Raw genomic sequence first — 22,295 nt, forward strand, 5'->3', positions numbered from 1 at the left:
CCCGCCCTCTCTCCAAACGCAGGGGTTTCATTGGATGAGCACATATGAGCAGCGTAGCAATTTGAACAGGAAACTGGTACACCTGCCAAATGATTCCCCGTAAGATCATTTGCGTCTAGCAGGTTTCTTTCCAAAATAAAATATAACACACTACACATTTACTTGGTATAAATGTATCATATATGTAGTGAATATATGCCACTGTAAATGTTTAAATTTCTCAGCACATCGGGGAGTGTAGATTTTTTTTTTAAAGGAAGTAAACACACGTCGCCACTAGTCGCGTCACAGAGAGAGTGGTCCGTCCGCCAGAATTTCCAGAAGAATGCAGTCAGCTGAGGGGACTTGAGAGTACATGCTTCACTCTTCTCAACAACTATAAAATACAAAAATGCTTTTAAATGCATGAACACAACGAAGGACCACCCGGCGGTCCCCGAGAAGAAGGCACACCTCCCTCCGAAATAGTTGGAAGTTTTGTTTTCAATTCAACCATGACTCGGGAGAAGAGAGACCTGTTCAACGCGAAGTTGGACGCTTCTCTCGACTGCAAAACGAAAAGTGTGAACACGCCGGTGATCATGGCTCGTGAGACCTACAGCGGGATAGCAGCATCACTCGAGAGGCTGCAGGATGAAGAGGAGAAACCCAGATCCTCGCAGGAGCACAGCTGGCTGAGGAAGTACAAACTAGTCGATGTCGACGGGGTGAAGAAGATCGCCAGGAGAGGGATGGACACTTTGCTCGTGGCCAAAGAGGACCTGTTCGACGTTATCCAAGAAGCCCACGCCAAGACGGGACACGGGGGTCGTAAGGTGATGGACAAGGAGTTGCGTCGGTCCTTCTGTAATGTCACGCTGGAGATCATCAACATTTATCTGGAACTGTGTGAGGAATGCCAGCAAAGTAAACTGGTGAGAAAAGTTGTCGAATTATGTGTTGACCCCCCCCCCCTCACATTAAAAGTCACCATAATTGTACTGCAATATTCTGTGCACTTTACAACATATACGTGTAGTCAGGATCCACACTACGCACTGCAGTAAGGTTTTACTTCATCACAACACAAACAAATAATAGCTGAACATACTTTGTATAAGTCACTGGTTCTCAAGTGTGGTCTGAGTACCCCGCACCAAGGGTGTGTAACTCAGGGTCCATTTTGGTTCTATTTGTGCACTCCGAATTATAGAGGTGCTGGCCCTATGCATACCAATATTTGAATTTTGAAATTAAATGGTTTGAGAACCGCTGGTAACACAACTCCAACACTTTTCCAGACGAGTAAACCTATGGCACCAAAGAGGGACACGGTGTCACAAACAGGCCAGCCACCAGACAAGATGATCAAGAAAGAGACACTGCAGGACTTTGGAGGCGTTGCTGTTGAAGGTGGGTTAAGAAATTCCAAATGGGTCGATATATTTTTCAATACTTCATACTTCATACTACGCCACTCTACACTCTACTACGCCACTCTACATCTCGGAGGCTAATGTTATACTTGCTTTTACGCCACTACAATTGTTTGGCAGCTTTGGTTACTACTAGTTCAAATTCAGATTACCGCCACCAAGTGTGGACTGTGGAATGCCCTGACACCATCCCTTTTGATCACTGGTTTCCTTCAAAACAGGCCTGAATAGAAAATCCATCTTTCAGGAGGCCAAAGGGGGAGGTTAAGAAGATGATGTCATTCACTGCCCCCCCCTCTGTACATATAATGTCTTATATTTGTTGATGACCTTGCATTTGTGTGTTTTTACGCTGTTAATGAATTGAATACATAGGACCACAATGGAAACGAGTCCCCAGGACATTTTGTTGTACTTTTAGCCCAAATGTGTGAATACCTTGTTTTACTGTACCTTTTTGTATTTTTTTCTTTTTTTTATGTTCAAATAAAATATGAGTCTTCTTCCACCACTGCAGCCAACACAGCCAAGATGACCGAGGTTAACTCAGAAACACAGGACGTTGAAGGAGGTTATCCACCTGTTGTTGAAGATGATGAGTTCAGAGAACCTGAAGATCCAACCTACTCACCTTTTTCAAATCACGAGGTGAAGTATTGAACCTCTTGGTATTGTATTCATCTTAAATGCCTTGGATTACCAACATGTGTTTTTATTTCTTGGGCAGACTGAAGAAATTATCTTTGAAGACAATTCAACTCCCGGGACAGACACAGACACAATAAGGCTTCTGATGAAAGTAGAAAAACTGCAAGCAGAACTCCGATATGAACGCAGATGTAGAATGCTGGCTGAGCGAGAACTGAGGGAGCTGAAAGGTGGGTTGAATATTGAATATATTAATATATTTCCGCTGTCATGTGTAAAATGTTTATTTTTCAGGAAATTGAAACAAGAACCTGTGTTCGATTGGATCCAATGTAGCTATTATTTAGTTAAAAGCTCCTGTTAATACTTTACATTGGTTAAACATTTATAAAACCAAACCCACCGACAGACTTAAACCACTTTTACTTTCAAGATTTTTCTAAAATAGAGAAAATAGTTGACCTACATACATGTAGGCCCACCACATATCGCACACATATCGTGTACAACAAAGTAGACCATTATATAAAACATGGAGATACAAGGTTTCACCCAACATCATAATACAAGAACAAAACTATCAAAAAAACTAGGTGATTTTGATTATTGAATGGTTGTTGTTGTGGGTTTTGAATTTATCACATTCTGAGACATGGCAGAATGTGCCGATAATGTGTTTCTTTTTTCTTTTCTTTTTTTTAATGTTTCAGAGATGAATACCCTCATGATGCAGATGAGACACACAGCACATGAACTTCGTGTTGCCATGGACCAGGTCCGACATGGAAGTGATGCGGAACTTCCAACACAGAACAATGACGAGTCCATCTCATTTATTACTGACAATGAAACAGAAAATGAGACAGAAACAGCATTATCTAATCATATACCACAGGTCAGTGTACATGCATATGCACAGTGTTTCTCAGTCGGAACTGATCTTGGATGGCCCGGGCCGCTGTCGTAGCGGTCCCAGCACCTAGACTACGATGTAGCCTGACATTGTGCTGTGGGTTCGAGTCCTGATCCTGAGTCCTGAACAGGTCTGATGAATCCAAGAAAGCCTACTGGCTTGTTTCCATTGGGGGGGGGGGGGGCTACTTCCGAACTTCATGACTGTTGGTAGTACATTCCACATTTTGGTGGCGCAGCAGGAGAACGGATTTAAACCCTTGTTCATGCCAAATCTGGTTTGAACGTGATTTGTGGAGCTCTCTCTGGTGTTGTGATTGTGGACTTGTTGTCTACATGTTTTTGAAGTAGTTAGACAGGTACATGGGTGTCAATGAGGTGTAGTGTATCTTGTAGACCAGGCCCATTGCAAGTTGCTGTACTCTTGTCTCTTCTACCCTGAGCCATCCCACCCTAGCCGGGGTTAAATTACTTCTAGATTGAAGGCTGTCGTGTAATTCTGAATCAATCAGTAATCAATGAGGCAAATGGGAGTCGAGACAATATTCTCACATGTTGATGTTTATGCTTTATGTACATGATATCATGGGTAGAAGTACAATAACACTCAGGTCAGTTGTATGGTAGTTCTGTCAAGAACAGTCAAAACTCATAGTTATACTGTGTCTTTTGAATTCCAGCATGGTTCGGTGTTCACCCCTGATGAAATGATAGATCAGGTGACTTAAAATTAGAGCTATGGCAAGCTCTGATCAGAATTGGTCCTCATTTGCAGCCGTTCACTGCAAAGCGTATGTTGAGTGTTGTTACTGTAGGTTGTTGTGGAATCTTGCTGGCCACAGTTGGATAAGTGGGCTCCCTTCTGATTTATCTCCTCCGTGGGCAATGGTATTTGACAATGTGATATCCGCATGGCATAATCAATGTATCTGTCTGAGTCCCAGCACCTACCAGTGAAACGCCACCTGTATTTTGGAAACAAAACTCACACAGCGGTTTCCCTCCCCCATTCATCAACAATATATTTTCCCAAACAATATTTAATAACATTTTCATAACAAGTTCAACATGGTGTATGTGTCTGTAGCTATTTTGATTGATGCTCACCACTTCCACTCGTGGGTAACCTTGCAGCTGTAAACAAGGTGAGATTCAAGGTTGTTTTGGCTTCCTTACAGACAAAGGTGATAAGAAAAGCACACAGTAGTACATACATCTTGCATACATGTATAATTGTTCAATGAAATTAATTGTCATTGGGTTTTATTAAGGTTAGTGATTTGGTTAATTCATTTGCATTAACTTTGATTGACATACACAAAAAAGCAGTAGCCTGACCAGTTTGTTTTGGGATGTCTGAAGCCTTGTTTGTAAGGCCTTTGTGGTGCCTTTGCTGCGTGTCTCTCTCCCCATTTTCAGGTCTTATCCATAAAAGGCACAAAAGCCCCAAGAAGGAGGGGGGGGGGGAAAGGTCACTTGTCGGGCAGAAACATCATATCTCCACGTTTACATTTTATGTTTTTCTGTAAGTTAATGTCTTAATTAATCATACAAGAGAGTCACACAACATTAGTGAAAATAGCCAATCTGCAAGTTCACAGCTGCAAGCTCACAGTGAGTCATGCTCCATGTTCCTTATGTTTTTGAGTGGTGCAAACCACTCCAACAACCAGCTTTGTCTGTATCTATGTTTGTGTACCTGTGTACGTGTACGTGTCCGTGCACAGGTGAGCATGGTTGCTAGGGTCACTGACATTACGTCAGACCACAGCTGATCAGACTATATAAGACCTTGCACCACTCAGTTCACACGGGTGTGATCTTTAACATAAGGAACGGTTTTGAACAGGTTTCCACCCATTGGCAACAATATTTGACTATTTCAAATGTATATTCGTTGTATTTTCAATACATATTTGCCTTTATGAAACGTATGTTTTTCTTTTCATTCCCAGGATGATGATGAGAACTATCTGTATCTCTCAGAGGGTCTCAGAGTCCCACGGATCCTCTATGAGCGAATCCCACAGATCACAGACTACAAAAAATACGTTTCAGCCCTGCTGATGATACTGTTTGAGAGAGAAACCATGGCCACACATTCTCTGGGCGGTCGGACCAATGTCACACAGGATGATTCCCATAAGCCTCATCTCCCAGCTGACACCATGAAATGTATTATTGGTAATAATGAGTTTTATTCATAATGTGCTTTACATTTGGACAATATTTTTATTAAATAATAAGTAACACCACTGTAAAAACAAAGTTGAGGAGGTTAGTGTTTGTACAGCAGAGGTTGCGTGCCAAGGTTTGTGGGGAGACCATTTCTTTAAGGTAGGAAGGAAGGAGCGTTGTTGTGGATACTGTGTACTGCACATAAAAAGATCTTACTATGACTGAAATGTGTCCCAACAATTAAATATTTGAATCGTGTTTGTATCTAGTCAATCGTGCGAATCGTGCCAATTATATATATATATATATATATACATACACACACACACTTACACGCACGCATATACATACCCCTTAAAAACAGGATTCTACGAAATGTAATTAAATTGAGGATATTTTAGCCAATTGACCATTTTTATTTTTGACACAATGAAAAATTCTGTTACGTACCGGTATTTGAAAATTGATTAATCTTTTGACTGCTTCTTGCATCCCCCCCCAGATCATGTGGCGATGAAGTTTGGTGCACCTATCGGCCAAATAAAAATTGCAATCCGGACAAAACTAAGTAATGAGGATAAATTATTAAAGAAACGACAGGGAAAGCAAACGGACGTTGACCAAAAGCCTTCCTGAAGATTTACATTCCATTGATTCAGTGATTGTATATAATTTGTACCATTTATAGTTGATGATGCTGGTTATTTTTTATTGGGTTCCAGAAGGTAGGTACTGTATGCTTTGGTAGCCTGTGTTTTTTTTATGAATAATTTTGTACATTTGATATTGGAAATAACAAAAAAAAGATGATTCTTTGTACATTTTACAGCTTTGATTTTTGTCTCATTGTGTTTAAGTGTTGTCCTCTAGCCTGCCATGACCAGACTAATATATTAGTCTGGAACTTCGGTGTTGAAGATTTATTTCCAAGGGGCAATTACAAACAAATTCACATCACTGCAAAAACGTCTCGGATTGAATAGTGGGCTCTGATTGTAGAGTGCAAAACCAATTTCCCCATGGATTTTTTATTTTTTGAGTGGCCTTAGCCCTCGTATTGGCTGAGCAATGTGTGTACCCCATAGCAATGAGTGTGATTTTCTTTTTTCCTGTGGCAAATTTGTGGTTTCATGGCTAGTTGTCCTCAACATGTTGAAAATGTTTGCTTCAATTGATGAAAAGGTACATTTGCTGGTTTAGGACGCTGAAGTCATAGTATTGGGAAAAAAAATGTAATTTGAATCATGATAATATTTATAACTAACTAATGATTGTGCAGTAAAACAAATATAATATTCATTCAAATTATGTTAACACATAAGCTGTAATTCACAGCCATTATGTGTTTGTTCACACTAATGCTACTGTACTTAATGTTTGGGGTAATTATTATGTCTACTTTGGGTTCTGTGAGTTTTTTTTTTTTAGTTGTTTGATTCAGTATTTAGATATTTGATATTGATTTAATCAGACATGCCCCCTCCCTAGTCTATAAATCCATTCTAACTTCAAACTTAATTTTAACCATGATATATTCATTGAAAACATGCATCCTTAAGTTGATTATTATTATGTATTTTTTTTAATTATTTTTCCAAATGAATCAAACTTGAAAGAGTTAATTGAGGGGGGGAAATGACCCAAACGTGTTTGAAAGTGACATCTCTTTAAAGGTAATATAAGTTATATTGTTTGGTAAAAGAAAATTGTGAAAAGGTTAAAGCTATGTGATAGTAATCATTTCTATAGAGTGTTTGTGAGTGGCAAGCCTGAGCAGCAACACTGAGTTCAGTTGGAGTTGGACATGATTTGACGATGATGCACGAAAGAATAATTTCAGTGTTCCACTTCCAATTTTGTCTGCTTATTTCTTAGTGGCGATCCTGATTGGATAAAATTAGTATACTGACCTGAAAATGCATTTTCTATTTACTAGAAAACTGGAGATGCAGGAATACCCCTGAACAAACACTAGCAGTGATTACTCTCAGAATAGAGCAAATTAACATTATTTTAACCAAAGAAAATCACTTACTGCACCTTTAAACCCTTTGTGTTGTTGCAAAATGTACTTTTGCATCTACAATATCTGTCAGGCTGTCAAACTTGTTGTTTGCTATGTTATTGCCTTAAGAACCAATAAACTGTTCTGCTGTGTTCCTTCCTGCTTTCATTTTTCCCCCTACAATGAGTACAATATTATTGAAATGCCAATGTCAATAATGTAATCATAAAAAACAAAGAATGAGTCGATAATGCAACATGAACTAAACTAAATACGTTGTATGCATAAACAATACTGGTTAATGGTTGTATTTGATCAACTCATAGTCCAATCTGATGAGTCATCAGATGGATATAAAGTGATTCACCTAACTTAATTAGGTGAATCACCTTATATCCGATCTGTAAGTATACCAATAAGAAATATACATTTGAGTGCAGAGTGAACCATAATAGAGTGAACCCAGGCTTTTAATTGGATGACGTAGAACAAAATGTGAAATACGATTGGTTAGAAAACCAGCACGGACTCAGAGGAAACTGGTACAGCGGCGAAACGTTTCCTCAGGAGATCATGTATCTGCATTTTTGTTCCGCACATAATAGTACAAATAAAAATACTACACTGCATGTTTACTCGATGCAAATATGTCACACGTGTAGCCAAATATACATGACATATCAACGCCTACCCGTCCCCTTTTCTGGGAACATTCTGCGCACGTTACAACATGTATTTGTGAACAGGATCCATGTACGCGCACTACAGTAGTACTACTACTTCCTCTACTACGCAGTACTTCCATTTATACTGCGTCTGTTGTCTTTTGTCCTCAACTGACTCGCGGTCGTGTCATAGCATTGTCGAAAACCACTAACAAGTCAAGGTGAGAATATCATGCAAGAGGAGAAAAAACATAATATTATGTAGGCTACAGTTGTGTTTTACGAGTGTTCATTGACGCCCAGCTTGAAGACAAGTGGAGGTAGAAACGGGGAGGGAGGGTTTAAATGTAGACCCGGGGGTGGGGAGGAATGGATGATACACTAGGAACTTTTTCCTCATTCAAAAGCAACATACACAAGACAAACATTTATGATCCCCCGAAGGGAAATTCATGTGCCTAATTACCATCAATACCACTAAGCATGAAACAGCATAATATGTTTAAGAGTAGACAGATGAGAATAATGTGGAAACATGATAATGAAATAAAAATGAAATTGACAAAGTCTGTCTGACCCCAGACATTTGCACTTGGTCTGACTGAGTTAACAATGTAGGCCTATATTGTATCAATAAGTATATGTCTAGACTACCAGTAAATATGTACATTCTGCACATCACTTATGCATCGATATACAATACGGGTATCCGGGTAATATGAACACTACAACAGTGGGTAGGCTATTGGCTATGTGGATAATAATGTACAGCATATATTCAGTCAATCAGCACTGAATATAAATAACATTATTAACATACATCTATCAACAATTAAACTTGTACAGCAGTTAATTCCTTAACAAGCATCTGTAATGGTCTGACAATCCCAGTAGTCCCATGTTTTGAAGGTGCCAGGGTCAACCATTTATTCGTCCAAGAACAGAATAATAGAATGTAGGGTAAAGGCTGTGCCCAACTCTTTTCCAGATTAGTAAACCTATGCCACCCAAGAGGTACACTGTGTCACCAACAATACAGCCACCGCCCAAGATGATCAAGATTAACCCACAAACACACAACTTTGGAGGTGATCCTAACATTGTTGAAGATGGCTTCTCACAACTTGAAGAGCCAACCTACTCCCCTACTCATTTTGTAAATCACGAGGTGAAATACGAGGTGACATATTATGTTTATGTATATTTAACTCATTAAAACCTCTAAATCAGTATTTCTCACTATTGAGATTTTTAAAAAATGTTCAAAAATAGCTGCATGTACAAGCTTGGGCTGAAGTGACACACTGTGTGCTTGTATATCTGCTATTTTTGAATAGCCAACGCAAAAATCTAAAATGGATGCTATCCTCATATCACTTACACAAGTTTAACCCATGGGTTAAACTTAGTGTAAGTGATATATATTTATTTGTTTGTTTATTTTAAACTGCGGTATCAACGTCTTTCCTGCTATTAATATACAGAAAATCCATTTTTGGGTGGGTTGCCAATTTCAGCCAAGCAAGAAAGCCCAGTTATCAGCTTCAATTTGATAGTGTTCCAGTTCCAATTATGTGTCCTATGAGTTCTCTTGTGATTGGATAAAATTGTTATCCCACCTGAAAATGCAATCTCTGTTTACTAAAGACCTGGAGACACAGCCCTGTTACTGAACAAACACTATAGCAATAACACTTATTTTAACAAAGAATGATCACTTACTGCACTTTTAAATACCTTTGCCTAACATGTTTTTCTTTCTTGGGCAGACTGATGAAATTGGCTTTGAAGAAAATTGTGGAAGTCCTGGGATTAGAACAGACACAATAAGCCTTCTAATGAAAATAGAACAATTGCAAGCAGAACTCAAATATGAACGCAGATGTAGAATCTTGGCTGAGAAAGAACTGAGGGAGCTGAAGGGTGAGTTGATGGAGCAATAACATTCAAATATCCTTTATAAAATCACTCATATACTCAACTATCACAGTGATTGTTTATTGTATTTTATTGCGTGAATACTTTATTAACATGTTTATTAACAATACAGGTAGTAAAGTTAAATGTTACGCTAAAGGGATAGTACAAAAATCCCTATGAGCATGTTTCTATTGTGGTCCTTTGTACTCAATACAAAGGATAATACTCAGTAATACAAACCATACTATACAAAAATATACTACAAAACATTTTGGAGTAAAGATAAAGTAAGGGCGGGGGTCAGGGGAGTCTCCTAACAAGTTGTTCAAAGAGTTAAACTATGTGCACTTGTATTTTGAGTTTGGGTAGGGAGTCGAGCTCCTTTGTCTTTTTCACTTTCCACTTTTGGTGGCAGCATCGTAGAATGCATTCTTACTCATGTTTTGAGCCAAATATTTGGGGAATGAGGTCTGGTTCTTCTGATGTTATGTCCATGTACGTTAATCTTCAATGATTGTGTTCTTGTGAGGTTTGAATGTAAATTATCATTCTTAGACATGGCAGTAATGTATAATAACGTATAATTTAAAAATATGTAAAATTGTGTTTATATTTAATTCCAGACATGAACACCCTCATGATGCAGATGAGACACACAGCACATGAACTCCGTGTTACTCTCGACCATGTCCGGCATGAGAGTGACAGAGAATTTCCAACACAGAGCAATGACGAGTCCATCTCATTTATTACTGAAAATGAGACGGAAACAAGATTATCTCATCATATACCAGAGGTCAGTGCATGTTTCTCAGATCAAATCAGACTTGTATTGTTTAAACCACTGGAAAGGGGAATTTCAGATTTAGCCTGATAGTTGTTTTCAACAAAGTGTGTGTGTGTGTGTGTGTGCGTGTGTGCACATGCGCGCGCGCGCGGGTGGAACAGCGCATATCTTTGCCAAGAATATACAAAATATGAACATTACTAAAAGGATACAACAGAAGAGGAAAAAACAACAGTAAAAAAGACAATTTTGACCTAAAATACAAGACACTCAAGAAAACTAGCAGAATGGGGCACGGTGGCAAAGCTGGTACTCTGTAGGTTCCCGCTGGGGAAGGCTCTTCGCCTTTGTTTATGAAACTTAAACGGTTTTCTTTTTACTCCCAGGATGGTGACGAGAACTATATGTATCTCTCAGAGGGTCTCAGAGTCCCAAGGAATCTATATGAGCGAATCTCACGGATCACAGACTACAAAAAATATGTTTCAGCCCTGCTGATGCTGCTGTTTGACAGGGAGACCCTGGGTACACATTCACTACAAGGCCGTCGGACAAATGTCACTTCAGAAGATCTCCAAAAGCCTCAACTCCCACCTGACACTGTGAGAAGTCTTATTGGTAAGTAACCCTGTGGCCCGTAGGTCAGGAACCTATCTCCTGTTTCTGTTGCGTGAGGCAGCTTGATGGTACAAGTTCACCCCCTGGACATGACATTAGTGTGTCACATGATGTACAAACCCAGACATGCACTAGTATGTACAGTATAGGGGCCTGCCATCGGATCCAACTGCACTTGTGACAGTGGTGTGTCGCTACACACTATGCACAGTTATAACTAGTCGATGAAGCGACGTAATCTGGAACAAACTCTTAGAAAACTACACAAAACATCAAGCCAAGCAAACACATTAAAAAATGACATTAGGATTAAAGTTTAAATAAACTTGCCTTGCTTTCTAAACAAGGTTGATGTTTCAGCACAAATGCATTCATAATAAGATATGCCACCCAATCAGAATCAGTGTAAAAGTGGGTGCAATTAGTTTTTGTGCAAGGTTAAAATAAGAAATATGGTCTTTTAAAGGACCATAAAAGAAAAGTCTTTTAACCACGTCTTTTAAAAGTTTACTGTTCGCCCTGATGGCAGACACTATTAGACAGTGCACTTGTTTCCCTACATAAAGAGATTTCTGATCTCAATGGGATTCTACTGATCCTAAGAACGAAAAAACATTGCATGCATGCACCTGGGACGTATCCTCATTGATGTATCCCAAGGTGATCGGGGTTTCGGGTCTCGCCAACGGTGGTGCTGCAGGCTCCACCGGGGCCAACGGTGGTGCTGCAGGCTCCACCGGGGCCAACGGTGGTGCTGCAGGCTCCACCGGGGCCAACGGTGGTGCTGCAGGCTCCACCGGGGCCAACGGTGGTGCTGCAGGCTCCACCGGGGCCAACGGTGGTGCTGCAGGCTCCACCGGGGCCAACGGTGGTGCTGCAGGCTCCACCGGGGCCAACGGTGGTGCTGCAGGCTCCACCGGGGCCAACGGTGGTGCTGCAGGCTCCACCGGGGCCAACGGTGGTGCTGCAGGCTCCACCGGGGGCCAACGGTGGTGCTGCAGGCTCCACCAGGGCCAACGGTGGTGCTGCAGGCTCCGCTTGGCCCTCCTAATGACCCTCCTAAGGCCTTACCGTGTTCTGTTGGGCCTCCTCCTCACGGAAGACAGTCTTCCTCATTCCTGTTATCAAACATGTGGAATGTTCTTCCTCCATATTAAGGTCTTAATATGATTGATTATCTGTCATATTAATTAGCATGTCCATAGTCCTTTTACATATTAACGTCTTAGGTTATCTTTGATATTAACCTACTTTATTTCTAATCAGACATGGTGCCTGGCATTTTGTTTTATAATGCAATTTTGGGTCATGGTCATGGCTGGGATGGCCGGCTTGGAAGGATGTTCAAACATGTTTAGTAGTTCCGCCCGGTTTTGAGTTGACAACCCTGACACAAGTGCAGTTGGATCCAAAAGCACTCATCGCAGGGACTCAGTCTCAGGTCGGACACTCTAACCACAAGGTCAAGGCCACTGGGCTTTGTTATTGGTATTGTAGGTAAAAAGATCTCTCTATGACTGAAACGTATACACAAGTAACCCCTCTCAGTGCCTGGTAGTTCTGTTGCTGTATGTATTTGAATGTATTTGAAAAATGCAAAACCGTGATTCAACTTTTGACTGCATGCTTCTTTTCTTTCCAGATCATGTGGCGTTGAAATTCGGTGTGGATAACTGCCAAATCAAAATTGCAATTCGGACAAAACTGAATAATGAAGACAAATTATTAAAGAAACGACTGGGTTTAACAACTGTTAAACCTGAAAGCATCCCTTCGATTTCCAGTTGTTGATTCAGTCGTAGAAAATAATTGGCATCGTTTATTGTTGATGCTGGTTATTTTTCTTTGCCATGTCCTATTATGGTTGTCAGTATTTTATGGCAGGTATAGCTACTGTATTGGTAGCATGTGTTTTTATAGGACTTATTTAGTAGACTACATTTGATATTGAAATTTATGAATATTTTACAGCATTACGTTTTGTCTTATTTCATGTTACGGCTGTGATGTCCACAGTAGAAAAGGAGATATTGAATGTTTTCTGTTTCAGTTTAAAAAAAAATAGATAGATTTTAATTAGGACAAAGTCATCGTATGGAAAAGTAATTACAATTTGGGTCTTAATATAGGTACAGTACTATGTAGGTTTTGTAGGTGGGGAAAATTCGATTCACTCATGTATCGCGATTTTTAATGCCACGATTTGTTTCATGTCAGAAAGACTCACTGACATTATCTGGCTGCATTAAAGTGTATGATTCAACTTGTCATGGTTTATATTGTTTCTAATTGTTAATAATGTTCGAATCGCAACAATCGTTGAATCGCAGAATTGCAATATAATTAAGAATCGCAATATAAATCTAATTGGCACCCTAGCTATCGAGATAGTATCGAAGTGAATCGTCCCACCCCTACTTTAGAACTGTTGAGGCAAAAAGTATATACAATTTGCATTCAAATTGATGTAGTCTAGATTAGAATATATAAACTGTAATTCACACTCACAGCAGTTTGTGCGTTCACACTAAAGTGCTACTGTACTACCAAGTATTTAATTTATGTTGCAAACTAGGGTTGAAGATGCACTTCCTGCATCTAAAATATCTGTCACATCACTTGTTTGTCTGGTGTGTTATTGCCTTAAGAGCCAATAAACTGTTCCAGGTTATCCTGCAATTTGGGTTATGTTTTTATTTTATATTCAACAATTTAGCAATTCAGTATTTGCTTAGCCTTATCAGACTCTTTGAGAGTTCACTCAGTGCAGTGGGTGGGTCTATGCCTGGGCTGGGAAGTGGATACAACCAGGCTAGTATTTGCTCCGAATAAATGTGGGGTAGTTTTCCCAACAACCAACAGATGTCAGCGCAGAGCTGCAATTGTTTTATTTTTCTTTATTTTTTTATCAAGGTCTTTTTATTAGAGCTTTTTGCATAATACACAAAACCCACCCTTCAGATCCATAGGGAACAAGAAGGACAACACAATAACAAAACATACATGGTATGAAATACTTAATATTAAAAAAAGAAATGCACACAAAGGAAGAAGGCCAGGACATTACCTTTGGTAACCGTTGATCTATATGGAGATTTTAAAATCATTGATTGTGCTTTTATTACTTTACTATATAGAAGTGTCTATTTGTACGTAAATGTTTTTGATGAATTGAACAAGGTGGACCCTCTTGTAAACAAGTGTAATGCTTAATTGGGTCGTCCACTCACAGTTAAGTCTTTGTATTGAGTTTGTACTTTAAATGTACTGTAATTCTGCAAACTGTTAATAAATATTTCAATCAATCAATCTTTTTACAATCTTTTTTAAGACAACTAACATTTCAAAATGCAGGAACACACATTACAGAATATATAGCATCCTTATTCTGGCCATGTCATAATAAGCGAACTTTCTCTCAACAAAAACATTTGGTGAGGAGGGAAAGAAGAGGGGTCCCTGGGGTACTCCAGTCAACAATGTGTATGGGCCCGGAGTTAGAGTTTAAACCTGCATTCACATACTGTACTAAATGTCTGTATTTTCTTTGGTCGCGTGAGAGGCCTGGAGAAGTGGAGAGACAAGAGAACAGAGGAGAGTGTGTGTGCATGTGTGTGCCAACATATTGTACAATGTGTGACAGTCACGGCCACATACTGTTAGGTGTGTGTGTGTGTGTGTGTGTGTGTGTGTGTGTGTGTGTGTGTGTGTGTGTGTGTGTGTGTGTGTGTGTGTGTGTGTGTGTGCGCGCGCGCGTGGCTTGACTGGCTTCATAGAGTTTGAACAGTGAGCAGTGGCTGGCTCCTCCCCTCCCTCAGACAGCTGTGGAGTCTGAAAACAGCATGTGTGTGTGTGTGTGTGTGCGCGCTGTTACCATCCAACCCTGGAGTCCTTCTGTAAGCTTTATCCATCTGTCTGTCAGGGCAGGGAACCTGTCTCCGCAAGAGGTTGCAGGACTGCGTACATTTGGCCCTGAATGAGTTCCGTATCCTCCTAAGATAAGAAATAATTATAAGAAACACCTGGCTTTGATGTTTTGAAGGATTCCTTTGGAAGAAGACAAATTTGCCTTCTGAACTTTTATGTCCTTTGAGATCTGGAGAAATAAGAGTTTGGGAGGTGCTATACTAAAATGTCAACCATGAAAAAAGTTCTTTGGTAAGTTTCATCTCTATTCATCAGCAGAAGTAAATGTATAATGTATAATTCAGATAAATAAATATTAATTGATGCAGTTTTATTTATTTTAGGGTGGATATTTAGGAAGTACCGAAGCATAATAGCAAGAGTATAATAGCCTACTTAATAGGCTATTTAAAAGCTATATTTAAGTTTTGTTTATACAATTTGTGTGTGTGTGTGTGGGGGGGGTGGGGGGGGGGGGGGGGTGGTGAGGTACTGTAATAGCCTATAACTAAATTAATCTATCCTCAAGAAATTATATTGCAAGTCTTAATTTTATAATTCCCTTGTTTACGCTGTTATGCAAATAGAAAACCTTGCTGCATTTTGTCATGCAAATGACACATCCACTAAACTGGACTGTAATGTCATTGAATGTCACACTATTGTCACGTTTAGATTTAAACAATTAAATCAGGCATTATGACTGAATATGTTCATCATGGCTGTTAGTTATTCCAGAGGCTTTACTCTGCATGCTCAAATAAAATGTATATAGCAGCTCTGTTGTTGTTGAGTGAGTTCAACCATTAGGAAAAAAGGCTAATGATTGGAAATGGCCATCCACTTTAGAGGTGAGATTTGAACCATATGTCATGCTGCCACAATGAAAACGAGGACGCCCTTACATAACGTGCAGACTATGTCTACTGGTTCATCCTGCAGGGGATAAATCTCATTACCAACATGGCATGCCAATAGCTGTTCACCAGGAAGGATTACAGAGGGAGAGTAGGGTACAGTAGTAGATCATTGGTAGTGATAACAAAAAAAATGAAAATAGTAGCTTTAGGACAGTGATTCAACACTCAGTGAATAACACTCAGTTTGATATGCATTAGGCCACACGGACCCCCATTTGATACAATATTTTATATCTGACCGTGACACATCATATTATGGGTCATGTGTGTGCTCGCAGAGCTACTGACCCGTAAAGGCCTATTCATACTCCAGTTTTAGGTGATAAGGTGATTAGGTGATAAGGTGACCAGAGGTGGAGAGATGTGTTGAGCGGTGAGTTGCTTATCATTATCACTGCCGTGTGACGTCATGTTGTAGTTTTCGGTGGTCACCTTATCACCTAAAACTGGAGTATGAATAGGCCTTAAGCGGTATTCATAGTCTGGATTTTATGTGGTGAGGTGACCACCGAACTACAACATGACATCACAAGCCGCAGTGAAGAGCAAACCACCGCCACCAGCCCCGCTCAACGTTATTTCAGCTCCGGTGGTCAGCTCACCACCGGAGCGGTGGTCACCCCACCACAGAAAATCCAGACTATGAATGAGCCTTTAAAGGCTCATACATAGTCTGGATTTTCGGTGGTTAGGTGACCACCGAACTACAACATGACGTCACGAGCCGCGGTGAAGAACAAACCACCGCCACCGCTCCAGCCCTTCTCTCTGTTTTTACTCACCACCGCTCAACGTTATTTCAGCTCCGGTGGTCAGCTCACCACCGGAGCGGTGGTCACCTCACCACCGAAAATCCAGACTATGAATAGGCCTTAAGAGTCCATGGTGGTCCATGTACAAGGAAAACTCTGGGAGCTCAATGAATGCACTTGAACCCCAACATTCATATTCTGGGGGGAACATTAGCCATATCAGTACATTGCCGTACAGTAAGCAAACTACATGATTGATTGATTGATTCTTTATTTAAGTGTCATGCTTCTGAAGAAGCCCAGCCCATATGGACTTACAGGACACTTTTTACAATTTACATGAACAATTACAATAAACCGACATGACGGTTTGCAAACAATGATCAATTGAATACCATACACCATTAGGCCTGTGACAGGAGACACATGTACCTACTTGAAGAGCTGGGATTGTCTTCTACTCCAGGCTCTAGAAACAAACTGGGCTGTACTAAATACTTCATAATTAAATAACCAGTCTAACTTCTGTCCATCATCTTCCCAGAATAGATAAGGATTTCTTTGTTGCATTACCTCAAACAGTGGAACCCTCAAATCATCATACAGGGTACAATAAAACATAAAATGAAATTCATTTTCCACATAATTTAGGTCACATACAATGCATAATCTATTCTCTTCTGGGACCGCTGAAAACCGCCCTAGCTCAATAGCAAAAAAAAATAACTGTCACACACACACACACACACACACACACACACACACACACACACACACACACACACACACACACAGTAGAAATAAAAATAAATAAAATAAAAATAAAATAAAACTTAAAAAAAAGAAAACGTAAAAAATAATAAAAAAAAAACTTAAAAAAAAAAAAAAAAAAAAAAAAACTTTAAAAATAAATAAAAAAATAAGTAATTTATTCTAATTGTTGTTATTGCAATAATTAACGAGCGGCGTTCGCTTCCCGCGTTCGCGCGTCTTGTCATAATGATAAGCAAGGCAGCAGTGTTTTGAACAGCTCATAGTAGCATTGCTACACTGAAAGTTGATCTACTAATAGCCCACCTAACTTACATAGGCCTAATGAGGTTTAATGAGAGTAACCACAGCAAAATCTAAGTATGGTCACTGTTTGGTACAAAGATTGGCTATGTTCAAAACTGTTACTTTTCAAGGAAAAAAAAGAAAATAGCCTGTACTGAAAAATTTATTAGTCGCTCGCAAGCTTACTAAATACTAAATACTTACTAAATACTTTTCATTGGCTGTAAACCCACATAAAAACCCACAGACAGACTTACACCACTTGTGTCCCCCCCCCACACACACACACACACACCGCCCACAATGCATTGCATCACAAGCTTGTAGATCTGCTACTAAGTACTAAGTAAGCTTGACTCAGACTTGGTCTGCTCCTTTTCCCTCCGCCAACTCTCAGAAAATAGCATATCTATTGTGAGCTTGTAGATTTGCTATTTCTGGCTAATGTTCCCCATCACACAAAGATTTGACGGACCCCCTGTAGTTACTACAGGGTTTACAGGACCCCCTGTTCAAGACCCCTGATGTATACTGAAAATGATCAATGTTTCTGGGCTGGAGCCGAGGTTGTGTCTTTGATGGTGTTCTGCATGCAGGGTGAGTGTCACTGTGCACGTATGCTAATCAATGCAGTCAGCTCCCTGCAGCTGCACAGGCTAAACAAGAACACTCATTATCTTTCATTTCAAAAGGATGGGACGAATGAAGGAGAGACAGACAGGGTGACCTCTATGAATTATTCCTATTGATCATGACCCGTCCCTACCTCAGTGATTCCCAAGCTGTGGGCCCCCTGGTAGGCCGTGAGGATACTGCAAGTGGGTCCCCAAATAATGACCAAAACACTACGATATCATTGATAATATAACATTAAATATTTCAGTGTCGGGTGGAAGCCTCGTATCTCCTTTATTTTGATATAACACTTTTAACAGTGTCTCACACAAAAGTATTAACAGGAGCTTGCAATGTTTTGGATCCATTGGAAAACAGGTTATTTTTTCACATTTCCTGAAAAGTAACGGTGTTGGAGATACAAGGTGTTCACCTGACAGCGCCGATATAAACAATGAATGTAAAAACAAATGTTAAAGTATTTTTTTTCCTTCAAAACCAAGACAAATTACTTTTCATTTTGATACGATAAATATAACAAATTACTGTATAAGAACGTTAGTTCCATAATTGGGCCGAGCTGGAACACAATCGATTGATCGATCATTAAAATATATATGCTTTGAAAATGCACACGGCCCACCCATCTGACCACAAGCTCATAACACATTGCAGGCGACACATTTGTAAGCTTGTAGATCAGCTATTTTTCTATACACAGGTTTAATGTTTGTCTTTAGTTCAATGTTTGTTTTGTAAACGCATTGACAATGAAGGGAAAATTTACGTCATAATGTGTCATTTATGTCATATTGTCTCTTTATTGTTAATGGCGTTTAATGTTTGTGTCTGTGTCCCTTTTATGCCCATATATGGAGTTATTTGTCAGGCATGCCCAAATATGTAGAATATGCAGATGTCAGAACATCATTGTGTTGTCAGAAAAGGCCCGCTCCATATATGGAGATGTCCAGAGCCGGGGCAGGGGCCCAGTCCAGATCCCGGGCAGAGGCTTTTGTGCTGGTTTTGGACAAGAGGCACTGCACTCCCTGTGGGAGTGTGGAATGCGTGTGTCAAATTTGATGTCGGTGGGGCGAACGGTTCTCGAGTTATGTAGATTACAGACGTATGTACAGTACGTACACACAGAGACGTGGTGCATTTATATTAGGATATTCCCACAAATGTGTTATTGGTTCACTTCCCATAATGTAGCTTTTGGGGCAGGTATGTGTGAAAGCTAGAATTTCAAAGGGGCAGGTATGTTTGAAAGCTATAGAATTTCAAAGTAAAAGTGTCATTGTGGTTAAATATTAATTTATCTAGCCTATTACAGTAAGTACTGTATTACTTTTAAGGACTTTTTTGGAATGCTAGTTGCCTACAACTATAGCATGTCTTTGTTTCTTTGTTGTTTCTCTTCTGACACACTGGTTATTGTTGCCCCCATATATTCAAAGTCTGATCGGACTCTACAAACCTTCCCGTGCGCTCAGATCAGCCAACGCAGGGAAGCTGGAAGAACATTCACTAAACACGCGAGGACAACGCTGCACACACATCCCAAACTCTTCTCTCTTCTGGCGCCAAAACTATGGAATGCACTTCCCATTGCAATCAGAACTTCCACCGTAGTCTGAAAACCCACCTCTTCAGACTCCATCTTAGCCCGTAGCACTTGCCCTAGCTTCGACGACCTTACAGGCGTACGCAAAGGCTCAACTTATGTAACTTAGATAGCATTTTATGTAGACATAGCACTCTATAGTGTATGCATATTGCTTATTGTAAGTCGCTCTGGATTAAGAGTGTCTGCTAAATGCCTAAATTGTAAATTGTAGAGGAGTGAAGCTGTAATGTCATCATCCAACTTGTTGACTATTGACTCTTTGAAACATGCTTTTAAGTGTATAGTAAACACAAAGATGTCTTTAACATGCAACCCGATCTATAGCTTTAACACAATTCTATCCTCAATAGGAGCAATAACGGTGGCGCAAAGACGGAAGACCCTGGAAAGCAGAGCTTTGCCCTGAAGCCTGTGCTGTAAACCATGGAGGAGGCTGCCTCACCGTTCACCCATGCCTTCAACCACAGCACCAGCTCCTGGCCATCAGCTCCCGTGCCCTCCGCCCCCAGCAGACAGCTGGGCACCCTCTCCAACACCCAAACCCGTTTTAAGGACCTGTCCGGGATCTTGCTCATGGTCACCCTGAACATCCTCGCTCTCCTGGCCAACAGCGCCGTCCTGACCGTCATCATCAAAGCCCCGCAGCTCAGGAAGTTCGCCTTTGTGTGCCACCTGTGCGCGGTGGACCTGCTGTGTGCCTTGCTGCTCATGCCGCTGGGCATAGTGTCCAGCTCGCCGTTCTTCGCCACCGTGGCCTTCACCGTGCTGGAGTGCCAGGTCTACGTCTTCCTCAACGTGTTCCTCATCGCCGCCTCCATCTTCACCATCACGGCCATCAGTGTGGAGCGCTACTACTACATCGTCCACCCAATGCGCTACGAGGTCAAGATGACCTTCAAACTCACAGCTGCCGTCATGGTGCTGGTTTGGGTGGCCTCGGCGGTGCTGGGACTGTCCACCGTGTTTGGGTGGCCCACCTACGCCAACCTCAGCTCCATCAGTGCGTCCCACTGCTCCCTCCACTGGAGCCACAGCCACCACCGGCGGGCCTTCTCTGTGTTCTTCTGCGTGGCGTGCTTCTGCCTGCCGGCGGTCGTAATTTTTGCCGTCTACTGCAACGTGTATAAGGTGGCGCGTGTGGCCGCCCGCCAGCACGGCCCGCTGCCCTCGTGGACGACCAGCCAGATCAAGTCCCGTTCAGACTCCATTAACAGCCAGACGACCATCATCACCGCGCAGACCGCCCCGCGCAGAACAGCAGAGCGCCACCGGCCATTTGGAGGCGCCAAAGCCGCTCTCACTCTGGTGGTCATCGTGGGTCAGTTTCTGGTCTGCTGGTTACCTTACTTTGCCTTCCACTTTCGTTTGACATTGGACGATTCACCCACAATCCCAGATGACCTGGAGGAGGTGGTCACCTGGCTAGCGTACTCCTCGTTCGCCATGAACCCCTTCTTCTACGGCCTTCTCAACCGGCAGATCAGGGAAGAGCTTTGCAAGCTGCGGCGCTGCTACTCTGCGAGGCCGGTGGAGCTGGCCGGCGTGTCCAGCCACGACGGCTCCGGGCACGAGAACTTCCTGCAGTTCCTCCACAAGACGAGCTGTACGGTGGACACCCGGGCCAGCTTCACCACCACCTCCAGCCCCAGGAACACTCTGGATCAGAGTGGGCAGACTGGCTTTAGGATACCAGGACAGATCCCAGAGGAGTTCAGCTAGATCAGTGTTTCCCAAACACTGGGTCGGGACCCAATTGCACAGATCACAGACACATTCTTATGGGTCCCTTTATTTTTTGTTTCCTATACATTTTGTTTATTATCATTTCAAAACATTTTCAAAAAACTACCCAGCAGTCTGCTGTCACCCAGTTGGATATGTTGATCTGACCCCCCATTCCAAAGCGCCAGCACTCGCCCAGCACTCTGCTGTCACCCAGGCGGATGCGTGCGCCGTGCACGTGACCTCGCCCTTTCGCTTCTCGCCCTTAGGCGTCTTACTGGTAGAGGAAGGGGGTGTGTCTGCTTAAATGAATATCAATATGATATCTCCCCAGAAGTGTTTTAAAGTGAAATACCCCTTTGCTTTAAGTGATTAGAACCAGGAAAAGAAAACTCATACAGTATGCTACATCACAATATTACATCCCAGATGATAATAAGTCTCATATCACAACATGGATATTATATAATATAACATGGATATATTGCTCAGCCCTAAGATATAATGAAGATGCATTAGCAGCCTGAGGCCAGGGCTTTAGTAGCA

At 41.2% G+C, this 22,295-nt stretch overlaps 3 protein-coding genes across 5 annotated transcripts; all 3 read left to right on the forward strand.

The window, feature by feature from the left end:
• Positions 1 to 19: 19 nt before the first annotated feature.
• Positions 20 to 7,312, forward strand: LOC306928899 (uncharacterized protein). Of its 2 annotated transcripts, none has more exons than XM_079509198.1 (7): positions 20 to 914; positions 1,281 to 1,392; positions 1,933 to 2,063; positions 2,143 to 2,293; positions 2,774 to 2,958; positions 4,931 to 5,159; positions 5,656 to 7,312. In XM_079509198.1, exons 1-7 carry the CDS (start codon positions 402 to 404, stop codon positions 5,787 to 5,789), a joined length of 1,455 nt encoding a protein of 484 aa, XP_079365324.1. In that variant the 5' UTR covers positions 20 to 401; the 3' UTR covers positions 5,790 to 7,312. The 2 variants fall into 2 exon arrangements, with proteins under 2 accessions (XP_079365324.1, XP_079365325.1); XM_079509199.1 differs by having other exon boundaries at positions 4,931 to 5,150.
• Positions 7,313 to 7,795: 483 nt separating this feature from the next.
• Positions 7,796 to 13,827, forward strand: LOC306929635 (uncharacterized protein). 2 transcript variants are annotated; one of them, XM_079510248.1, is made up of 6 exons: positions 7,796 to 8,044; positions 8,812 to 8,991; positions 9,593 to 9,746; positions 10,367 to 10,539; positions 10,917 to 11,148; positions 12,791 to 13,827. In XM_079510248.1, the coding sequence occupies exons 2-6, from the start codon at positions 8,824 to 8,826 to the stop codon at positions 12,937 to 12,939; spliced, it is 876 nt and encodes a 291-aa protein (XP_079366374.1). In that variant the 5' UTR covers positions 7,796 to 8,044; positions 8,812 to 8,823; the 3' UTR covers positions 12,940 to 13,827. The 2 variants fall into 2 exon arrangements, with proteins under 2 accessions (XP_079366374.1, XP_079366373.1); XM_079510247.1 differs by having other exon boundaries at positions 7,805 to 8,044; positions 8,812 to 9,003.
• Positions 13,828 to 15,196: 1,369 nt separating this feature from the next.
• LOC306929087 (putative G-protein coupled receptor) lies at positions 15,197 to 21,746 on the forward strand (the record flags this gene model as incomplete). Its single annotated transcript, XM_079509477.1, has 2 exons — positions 15,197 to 15,306; positions 20,378 to 21,746. Exon 2 carries the CDS (start codon positions 20,451 to 20,453, stop codon positions 21,744 to 21,746), a length of 1,296 nt encoding a protein of 431 aa, XP_079365603.1. The 5' UTR covers positions 15,197 to 15,306; positions 20,378 to 20,450.
• Positions 21,747 to 22,295: the final 549 nt, after the last annotated feature.

The sequence above is a fragment of the Electrona antarctica genome, assembly GCF_951216825.1.
Source record: "Electrona antarctica genome assembly, chromosome: 9".
Lineage (NCBI taxonomy): Eukaryota > Metazoa > Chordata > Actinopteri > Myctophiformes > Myctophidae > Electrona > Electrona antarctica.